This window comes from Notolepis coatsorum (assembly GCF_963971535.1).
Source record: "Notolepis coatsorum genome assembly, chromosome: 5".
NCBI lineage: Eukaryota > Metazoa > Chordata > Actinopteri > Aulopiformes > Paralepididae > Notolepis > Notolepis coatsorum.
The window spans coordinates 46,939,167-46,949,992 of NC_140169.1; the positions used below are offsets into that span (position 1 = coordinate 46,939,167).

General features: G+C 46.6%; 1 protein-coding gene across 1 annotated transcript in view; it reads left to right on the forward strand.

Annotated features, from left to right (window-relative positions):
• The window catches only part of ptchd4 (patched domain containing 4), a gene marked incomplete at its 3' end in the record, with an annotated part of 110,137 nt that overhangs the window by 34,439 nt on the left and 64,872 nt on the right, over positions 1–10,826 (forward strand). Inside the window, 5 exon segments of the mRNA XM_084314076.1 lie at positions 5,555–5,636; positions 5,638–5,679; positions 5,681–5,755; positions 5,757–5,825; positions 5,827–5,848. Coding sequence (XP_084170202.1) covers positions 5,555–5,636; positions 5,638–5,679; positions 5,681–5,755; positions 5,757–5,825; positions 5,827–5,848 — 290 coding nt within the window.

Consider the following 10,826-nt stretch of genomic DNA (forward strand, 5'->3'; position numbering starts at 1 on the left):
TTTAGTCGACGGCGAAAGATTGGACGGGATTCGGCTGTCCTAACTGGGATGGGTAGTTCATTCCACCATTGTGGGGCAAGGACTGAGAATAGGCGGCTTCTCTTTGATGACCCTCCGGGAGCTTGGATAGGAGTAGATCTGAGGCGGCCAGAAGATGCAGAGCGTAGGGGTCTTGAGGGTGTGTAGTTAGAGACCATTGACCGGAGGTAGGCGGGAGCGGTTCCCTTTGCCGCACGGTAAGCTAGGTCGAGGGCCTTGAAGCGGATACGTGCAGCAATGGGGAGCCAGTGCAGGTCCCTAAGAAGTGGGGTGACATGGGCCGACTTCGGTAGGTTTGAGATCAGGCGGGCCGCTGCATTTTGAATGAGTTGAAGAGGCTTGGTGGCAGTGGCCGGGAGGCCAGCTAGCAGTGCGTTGCAGTAGTCGAGGCGGGAGATGACTGTTGATTGGACGAGGAGTTGGGTGGATTCTTTTGTCAGGAAGGGGCGTATCCTTCTGACGTTGCTCAGGAGGAATCTGCAGGTTCTGGTTGTCGCTGCGATGTGAGCAGAGAAGTTCAACTGGTCGTCGAGGACAACACCAAGGTTCTTGGCGGTCGGCGACGCGGTCACAGCTGCATTCTCGACTGTGATGGAGAGGTCGGTCAGGGGGGAGGATTTGGCCGGCAGGTGGAGCAATTCTGTTTTGCTTAGGTTCAGTTTGAGGTGGTTGGTCGTCATCCAGGCGGAGATGTCGGACAGACAGGCCGAGATCCGCTCAGAGACGTGGATATCTGAGGGAGGGAAGGAGAGGAAGAGTTGAGTATCATCGGCATAACAATGATATGAGAAGCCATGAGACGTGATAATGTTACCCAGTGATTTAGTGTAGAGGGAGAAGAGAAGGGGTCCTAGGACCGAGCCCTGGGGGACACCCGTCCGGAGGGGGCGGGTGGCCGACAGAGTCCCTCTCCATGACACTTGGTAGGAGCGGTCATTGAGGTATGATGTCAGCCATGTCAGCGCAGATCCAGCCACTCCCATTCCTGCGAGGGCCGCGAGGAGGATCTGATGGTTGACTGTGTCGAAGGCTGCAGATAGATCTAGGAGAATCAGGACAGAGGAGAGGCCTTTCGCTTTTGCTAAGTGAAGTGCCTCTGTGACCGCAATGAGGGCCGTTTCTGTGGAGTGGCCAGTCCGGAAGCCAGACTGATTGGGGTCTAGGAGGTCATTCTGTAAGAGATAAGCAGTAAGTTGGTTGGGTACAGCACGTTCAAGTGTTTTAGAAAGGAAGGAGAGAAGAGAGACAGGGCGATAGTTGGCTATGACGTTGGGGTTCAGGGTTGGTTTTTTTATGAGGGGCGTGACTCTGGCTTGTTTTAGGGAGGTGGGGACCACCCCCGAGTTGAGTGAGGAGTTGATGGTTGCAGTTAGGAATGGGAGGATGTCCGGTGCTATGGTCTGGAGGAGTGGGGAGGGTAGCTGGTCCAGCTGGCATGTAGTCGGACGGTTCGACGTTACCAGTGTCAGGGTCTCGGCTTCTGTAATGGGAGAGAAAGATGACAGAGTGAAGGATGAGGTTCTCGATTCAGCGTTTGGAATGGGTGGGGGTTGGGAGAAGGAGCTGCGGATGTTCTCCACTTTTTCCTCAAAGAAGATCGCAAAGTCTTCGGCAGAAAAAGATGAGGGAGGAGGAGGTGGGGGGGGGAGTGAGGAGGGAGGACATGGTAGCATGCAGTTTGCGAAGATTCTTGGCAGAGGCCTCGATCCTATGGTGAAAGAAAGAAGCTTTGGCATTAGTAATGGTTTTGGAGAATGTTAACAAGAGGTTGTGATATGTGTCGATGTCAGCAGTGAGGCGTGACTTTCTATACTTCCTCTCAGCCACTCTCAGGACCTGTCTTTGTTCTCTCACTGCATCCGTCAGCCATGGACTGGGTGGGGAACGGCGGGCAGGTTTCTCAACGAGGGGACAGAGCTTGTCGAAGGAGGTTGCAAGGGCTGAGAGGAGGGTGGAGGTTGCCATCTCTGTGGGGAGAGCAGAGAAGGTGTCACTCAAAGTAGAGCGGATATTATGTCAGAGGAGAGGGTGGAGGGGGATAGGGAGGGCAGGTTGCGTCTGAGTGAGACGGTTTGAGTTGGGGTGAAGACTTTTCGGTTAAGCATGAGAGTTAGTGAGAAGGATATGAAGGAATGGTCAGATACATGTAGGGGAGTTACCGCTGGAGTTACGGGAAAATATGAGATCCAAGGAGTTGCCTGCTTTGTGGGCATTCTATACAGATGGAAAAACAGCGTGGCAGTCAAAGAGTTAAGGTCCCTGTGTCATGTAACGTAAACTAATGTAATGTAATCTAAGCTAACCTAAACTCATGTAACCCCCCCCCCCCCCGCTCCACGCCAGACCAGCTGCACATCCAGGCGCTGACCCTGACCCCTGACCCCTGACCCTGACCCCTGACCCTGACCCTTCATTTCAAACCTTTATTTTAACTCGAAAGGCGACTGAGGTTTCCCTCATTTACAGTCACGTCGAGTGGACACACAGAAATGAGCAACAACAAAAAAGCATATAAAATCACAACAAAGAGACAACAAGATGAGGCAAAAAGCAAGGATAACAAATCAATTAAAACACGTAGCTACAACTTGATGGACAAAGGTTGGCGACGAAGGCTCAAAACTTTGCAACATAGGGGAGAATCCCAGCTCCAAGGACTGTCTTAGTTCATTCCATGAGCTGGAGGGGCGTCATAATAACAACATGCAGATGTACCCTGTTCAGAGCAAACTCAAGGACCAGCCAGTCACTAGAACGGTTTTGTTTGTAACCTTTATTTTAACTCGAAGGACATTGAGGTTTCCCTCATTTACAATGACTACGAGTTAACACACACACATGAGCAACACAATGAAAATATAAAAAAGAATAGAAGAAACTAAAAACAATTGCAATTTGACAAACAGAGATTTAACACCAGCTGTTTAAAAGCAGAAGCAGATGGGAGGACCTCTAACTTTAGGGTTTGTTGAAGAGCGTTCCATGTGTTGGGGGCTTCAATAAGAAACGCTGTCTTGCCCAGATCCGAACGCGCTTGTAGAACCCTGAGAGTAAGCCAGCTGTATGATCTGGTCTGATAAGCACCAACACTCCAATCCAGCAAGCATGATATATACAGTAAGGAGGGTGTTTACCACTAATGGCTTTGAAGATGAACAAGTACCAGTGGTAACTGCGCCTCTGGGAAAGAGAGGGCCAGCCCACCTTTTGATAAAGAATGCAGTGGTGAGTATCATAACTGTCACCAGTGATAAATCTAAGAGCGGAATGATATACAGAGTCCAATTGCTTCAACGTAGATGCAGCTGCATGCCTATAGATAACATCACCATAGTTCAATACTGACAAGAATACCGCATCTACAACTCTCTTCCTACTGAGCAAAGGGAAGCTCGACCGGTTTCGGAATAGAAAGCCAACCTTCTGTCGAAGCTTGGAGGCGAGGCTGTCAATATGAGTTTTGAATGAGAGCTTCTCATTGAGCCATAGCCCAAGATATTTGTAATCGGTAACTCTCTCTATAGTAGAGCCATCAATAGTAGATATGAGAAGTTTAGTAAAGTCCACATTTCTAGCTCTTGAGAATATCATACATTTAGTTTTCATCGAGTTAAGGACAAGCCTGAGCTGAGAAAGGGTGTCCTGCAATGAATTAAGAGCGAGCTGCAAGTTGACGGTAGCAGCCTGCGGGCTATCCGCAATACAGTAAAGAATAGTGTCATCTGCATACCAATGGGCTTGGCAACCGGTTAGTGAAGAGACTAGCTCATTAATGTAGACAGTAAAGAGTACAGGCCCCAACACCGAACCCTGTGGTACACCTTTTGTAACAGTTAAGAATTCCGAATTGCCATGTGATGATTTTATACATTGACGTCGGAGAGATAGGTAGTCACGAAACCATGCAGAAGCACCCATATCCAAGCCGATATCGGACAACTTTTTTAAAAGCAGGTGTATGGAAGCAAATGAGTGACAGAAGTATTTTAATTCTATCAGACACCGAATTTATAGCATTGAAAATAATTACTTTGAAAACATGTATCTGAATTTTTTCAGACACCGAATTTATAGCTTTGAAAATAATTACTTGCATAATTGCGGTGTATAAAATTCAATGTAAAAAATGTGATGCATAATTGCGGTGTATAAAATTTAATGTAAAAAATGGCGGGTAGAGAATATGTATATTTCTCTCCCACCCACCCACCCCCTCCTAATGTACAGTCTTCTCCCCACTGTATGTATATATTCTCTCCCCACCGTATGTATATTTCTCTCCTACCCGCCCACCCCCTCTTAATGTACAGTCTCCTCCCCACCGTATGTATATATTCTCTCCCCACTGTATGTATATATACCGCCATCTTTCTCCCGGGTTGGTGTGATCACATGACTGACAAAGCCGTGCAGTGATAAGGCCAGAAGTCAGTTCGATTGCATCCAGGCTCGATTGCTTATCCTGTCTGGGTAGCCCGGATGATGGTTTTTTACATCGAATTCTATACACCGCAATTATGCATCGAATTTTTTACATTGAATTTTATTATGCATTCGAATTTTTTACATTGAATTTTAAACACTGAATTTTTATTTCACATCATTTCAAAGTAATTATTTTCAATGCTATAAATTCGGTGTCTGATCAAATTCAAATACTTCTGTCACTCATTTGCTTCCACACAGGTGGTGATCGACCGCGTCGAAGGCTCTTGAGAGGTCAACAAAGAGGGCCGCGCAGTGCTTCCTCCTGTCCAAGGCCGAGACTATATTGTTGGTTACAAGAGTGATGGCAGAGATTGTACTATGGCCAGGTCGTGTGTTGCTTTCTAACAGCGGAGGAGTGCAAGAATGTGACAATGTGACCATGTGACCGCGGCAGTGCGAGAGAGCGGCAGTGCGGAAATAGGCTGTCTATTGCCATTCTCTAAGACAAACGCTAACCTTAACCAGCTCCTTAACAGCGCCTAAACTTAACCTTTCTAACCTTAACCAACTCTGAAACAATGCCTAACCTTAACCTTAACCATGCCTAACCTTAACCTTAACCATAGAAAGAATATTGCCATTCTCTAAGACAAACTCTAACCTTAACCAGCTCCTTAACAGCGCCTAAACTTAACCTTTCTAACCTTAACCAACTCCGAAACAATGCCTAACCTTAACCTTAACCTTAACCATGCCTAACCTTAACCGGCGAAAGAATACACGTTAAAAAAAAAAAATTGATGGGATTCGAACTTGAAACCAACGGACCGCAGGACCGCAGGGACCGCCGCGCTGCCAGGTGAGCTAAGCTTCGAATGAGAATCATGGCGGTTTACGGCTAAATAATGCCGCAAGCTCTGCCGCTCCACTCTGCGGTTGCCGCGCCTGCCGCGGGGCGTGTCGCAGCCAATCAGGGAAAACGCGGAAGCATTCGGCGCACTCCTCCGCTGTTAATAAGCAATAGGCGGCCAGGTCTGACCCTAACCCTAACCCCTGACCTCATGTAACCCCCCCCCCCCCTCCCCAGCTCCACACCGGACCAGTTGCACATACAGGCGCTGACCTCCTTCAGCCTGTGGCGGGACTTCCAGCAGACGGGGGTGCTGGCCAAAAGGGGAGGTCCTGGTCAGCCTGGTGCTGGTGCTGCTGGCCGGCCACCGTGTCCAGCTCCATGAGGGACTGCCTGCGCGGGAAGCCCTTCCTGGGCCTGCTGGGCGTGCTGACCATTCTGCATCGCCAACGTCACCGCCGCGGGCATCTTCTTTATCGCCGACGGCAAGTTCAACTCCACGCTGCTGGGGCGTGCCCTTCTTCGCCATGGGTGAGTGGGGGGGGGGGGGGGGGGGGGGGGGGGGGGCGAGAGGGACTGTGTGTGTGTGTGTGTGTGTTCAAGTTTCAAGTTTCTTTATTAGTAGTCGTATAGAAATACACAATACTTTTATATGGACGTGCTTCTTTCCGTATTGCTCCCGAGAGTGTGCTATATAAAAAGGATAAGTATAAAAAGTATAATATAAGTATTAGTGCTGTCAAACGATTAAAATATTTAACTCGATTAATCGCATGATTGTCCATAGTTAACTCACGATTAATCGCAGATTAATCGCATTTTAAAAAAAAAATAAAAATTACCTTAAACAGATCTTTTTCAAGTTCCAAGTTTTAATACTCTTATCAACATGCGAGTCAACAAATGCTTGCTTTGTGCAGCCATTTAACACAAAAGGATGACCCTCATGCATTGCAAATTTGCATCAAATTCAAAACAGAGTGATGCACAAAATAACTTAAAAGAAAATAATAATTTAAAACAATGAATAAAGTGTGCATGAAATAATAGGGGAAAGAAAACGTTAGGAACCTTGTTACATTCACACACACAAGGGCTGATTAATCACACACCCCCCTCTCTCCCTCACACACACACTCTCCCAGCTCTTTTTCTCTTTTGCCCCTTCCTCATCTCTCTCACCCCCCTCTCTCTCTATATCTCACACACACACACACACACACACACACACACACACACAGCACACACACACACACACACACACACACACACACACACACACACACACACACACACACACACACACACACACTTCAGAAACAAACATAGTATCAATGAGAGCATCAATAATACAGCTGAGTGAAGTCTAGTAAAAAAAAAAAAAAAAAAAAATTTTCTTTTTTTTTTAGTTAATCTTGAGTTAAAAAAAATTAGTGGCATTAATAGAATCGGGAGTTAACGCGATATTAACGCGATATATTTGACAGCCTTAATAAGTATAGAATAGAGAGTCAAGTACGTAAACAAGTGTAAACCAAACAAAAATGTTCAATATACATATATACAATATACAATATACAGTGCAGAGTAGAGAAAGGTAACTGAGTTCCCCATATACAGTACAATACAGTACAATACAGTACGATGTGATGAGGTACAACTTAGCTTAGCTTGTGGTGGTGAGGTGCAATGAGGTAAAATATACAAATATACCAGTACAAAGTGTCTAAAGTGGGTAAAGTGGGTTCTACAGTGAGTTGTATGTTTAAAGTGAGTGTGTACATGTGGATGTGTGTGCAGTGAGTGTATTTGATGGTTTGTTACATAGTGTTATTGTCGTTGAGCATCCTGATGGCCTGAGGATAGAAGCTCCTTCTGAGTCTCTCTGTGCTTGCCATGTGACTCCGGTATCACTTGCCTGACCACAGCAGTTCAAAGAGGCAGTTATTTGGGTGAATAGAGGGTGTGTGTGTGTGTGTGTGTGTGTGTGTGTGTGTGTGTGTGTGTGTGTGTGTGTGTGTGTGTGTGTGTGTGTGTGTGTGTGTGTGTGTGTATGTGTGTGTGTGGCTGCTGTCTCAGAGAATATTATATCTGACCCCAGTATCTCTGTCTCAGAGAATATTATTATATATATATTATATCTATGACTGTGTGTGGAATGGATCACCAACGTCCACTGACTAATGCCCGAGGTCGCCTCCTGTGGGCACAACAGCAAAGACAGTGGGAACAATGGACTGAGTTGAGATTGCGTGTCTCCCTGCTGCGGACCAATTCTGTCTCTCACTCTGTGTTCAAAAATGTTGCCATCTGGTTTCCAGGCAATCATGCTCCTCACTGTATTCATTTACATTTACATTTAGTCTTTTAGTCATTTAGCTGAAACGCTTTTATCCAAAGCGACTTACAAGTTCTGTACGACAAGTCATCAGGAAGGGCACAACTCTATCAGCTGAGTAACAATGTTCAACAAAGTGTTGCGTGTTACAGTGTAGGTTAGTTTATTAGGACGAGTGCATGACAGTAAGGTTAGTTAGGGTTACATTTTTTTTTCTTTTTTTTTTTTAATTCAGATAATGGTTGAAGAAGTGCGTCTTTAGTCGACGGTGAAAGATTGGACGTGATTCGGCTGTCCTAACTGGGGTGGGCAGTTCATTCCTCCATTGTGGGGCAAGGACTGAGAATAGGCGACTTCTCTTTGATGACCCCTCCGGAGCTCAGATAGGAGTAGGTCTGAGGCGGCCAGAAGATGCAAAGCGTAGTGGTCTTGAGGGTGTGTAGTTAGAGACCGTTGACCGGAGGTAGGCGTGAGCGGTTCCCTTTGCCGCACGGTATGCCAGGTCGAGGGCCTTGGAGCGGATTCGTGCAGCAATGGGGAGCCAGTGCAGGTCCCTAGAAGTGGGGTGACATGGGCCGACTTCGGTAGGTGTTGAGATCAGGCGGGCCGCTGCGTCTGAATGAGTTGAAGAGGCTTGGTGGCAGTGGTCGGAAGCCCAGCGAGCAGTGCGTTGCAGTAGTCGAGGCGGGAGATGACTGTTGATTGGAGTATTCATCATGGCAATGACCAAATAGCTGAAACCATGTCCCACATCTTGAATGGTTGCCATGTATACAGGGGCCTCTACATAAGTAGGCATGACAGAATTTTTAGGTCCTCCATCACGCTGTTTAAGCATTCTACTGTGAAGCCAAGCATGTTTAACCTGTGCAATGATGATTCTGTGTTCTCTGATATTACAGCTAACACCCCTGATGTCTTTGTTGTAAATGAACACCTTAGGAGAGGTGTCCATTCTTGAGGTTGGCTTGTACTTTTGATTACAGCTTAGAAGAAGCCTTTCTAACCAAAGTGTTGAAATACCAACAGCTACAGCAGACCATCTCACAGCTAGGCTACAGACGTAAACTCTAGGGCTAGATCCACAAAGAATGGATTGATCTGCACAGTGATTGATTTAATGAAAATGTTATTAACAGATTGCAGAATGGAGTACAGTACAGTACGGCTCAATACACACAATTGTTAAGGGGATGCAGACCAGAGAAAGACTTTCGTCTTGTTTACATCAGGGTCCCCCATTTTCAATTCATAATGAATTGTAAGTAAGGGTTGCAACTTGCTCCCTGCAATCCATTCTTTGTGGATCTAGCCCCCTATAGTTTTTTATCTTTGGCAGCCTAGGCATGTGCACAAGGTTGGTTGTGAGGGGCCTACAAATAGCCGGTCTCCCCAAAAGGAAGGCCAAGCAGTTAGCCAGGTACTGCTCAGTATCAGCTGTTATAGGAAAGCGCGTTGTTTCCTTTACCCCATGATTCGTGTCCGATGTGTCTGACGAGTAGTTCTGCCATACTGTATGTAACAGCGTTCTGCCGTCCGTGCACTTTGTTAACTGGCTGTTCTTTCATACTTTCTGACTGCACTGGCCGTGTTTATGTCCTTTGTATGAGGCTTCGTGTTGGTTTGCTTCCGGCCTTATCTTAGCCTGCCACGCGGAGGAGGCTGATTGGACGAGGATTAGTTTAATTGTGTTGGGGTTTCCTCTGTGAGCCTGGCAGTGTGTGGGGGGGGGGGGGGGGGCTCTGTGTTGTGTTGTGTGTCTGTGTGTGTGTGCGCGTGCGTGTGTGGTGTGAGTGAGTGAGTGCGTGTGTGTGAGTGAGTGAGTGAGTGAGTGAGTGAGAGTGAGTGAGTGAGTGAGTGAGTGAGTGAGTGAGTGAGTGAGTGAGTGAGTGTGTGTGTGTGTGTGTGTGTGTGTGTGTGTGTGTGTGTGTGTGTGTGTGTGTGGCTGTGTGTGTGTGTGTGATGTGTGTGTGTGTGTTGTGTGTGTGTGTGAGTGTGATTTCTCAGTTTAATGTCCCCACAAAGACATAAAGAGGAGATTAATCATTTTAAGGTGGGTCCATGTGGGGCCAGGCCTCGCTGTGAACCAGACCCTCTGTCTGTCTGTCTGCCTGTCTGTCTGTCTGTCTGTCCTGTCTGTCTGTCTGTCTGTCTGTCTGTCTGTCTCGTCTGTCTGTCTGTCTGTCTGTCTGTCTGTCTGTCTGTCTGTCTGTCTGTCTGTCTGTCTGTCTGTCCTGTCTGTGCTGTCTGTCTGTCTGTCTGGTTCTGTTACTTTCTTTCTCTCTCTCTCTCTCTCTCTTCCCCCCATATCTCTCTCTCTCTCTCTCTCTCTCTCTCTCTCTCTCTCCTCTCCTCTCTCTCTCTCTCTCTCTCTCTCTCTCTCTCTCTCTCTCTTCTATAAAATAAAAAAGCGGAGGTTCCCAACCACCTCTTAACAGGTGCCTCCAAAATTGGCCATTTTAGTTTTCGTTTTTGAGTACTGCATACTTTTTTAGAAAACCAAACAAACATACTTTATACTTATAGCACATGCATGAGCTGGTCTCTTTTGAAAGATGACATTCTGACGGTTCTGATTCCAGAAAGAAAATTCACTTTTAGTGCTAATGAAATAGAGTTGAAATAGAGTAATATAGGTCTGAACTTGAGTTGTAGAAAAACGTATTACTCAGTTTTTCTGTAGTAGTTAGTAGTATTTCCAGAAGGTGTCTATGGCTTAAAACAACTCCCGAGATCCCACAACCTGAAGCCTTGTGTAGTACATGTCCAAATTTCATAAAGATCCATTCAGAAATGAGTGATTATGAGTGATTTTGGTCAACTGTGTACTCAGTTTTCTCATAGACTTCAATTCATTCGGCTGTTTTTTCTCTTCCTGTTTTCAATTTTTTTTTTTTTTTGATCCCCCATGTGGGGTATCATTGGAAAGCCACACTCATTGGCTACAACCCTCCACAATCATTTTCGGGTTAGGGTTAGGGTTAGCACACCCGAGCCACTAGGGGTCGCCAAAGTGCCCGGTTGCAAAAAGTCAGAAAAACGTCCCATATGTGGGACGTTGCAGCGTAAGAGGTTTTAAATTAACTCATTCTGCGCCACGGGTCGGGGCGCCAGAGGGCGCTATTACGCCGCAGCACTGTAAGCTCAATGGGGCGCTTTGTTCACTTGCGA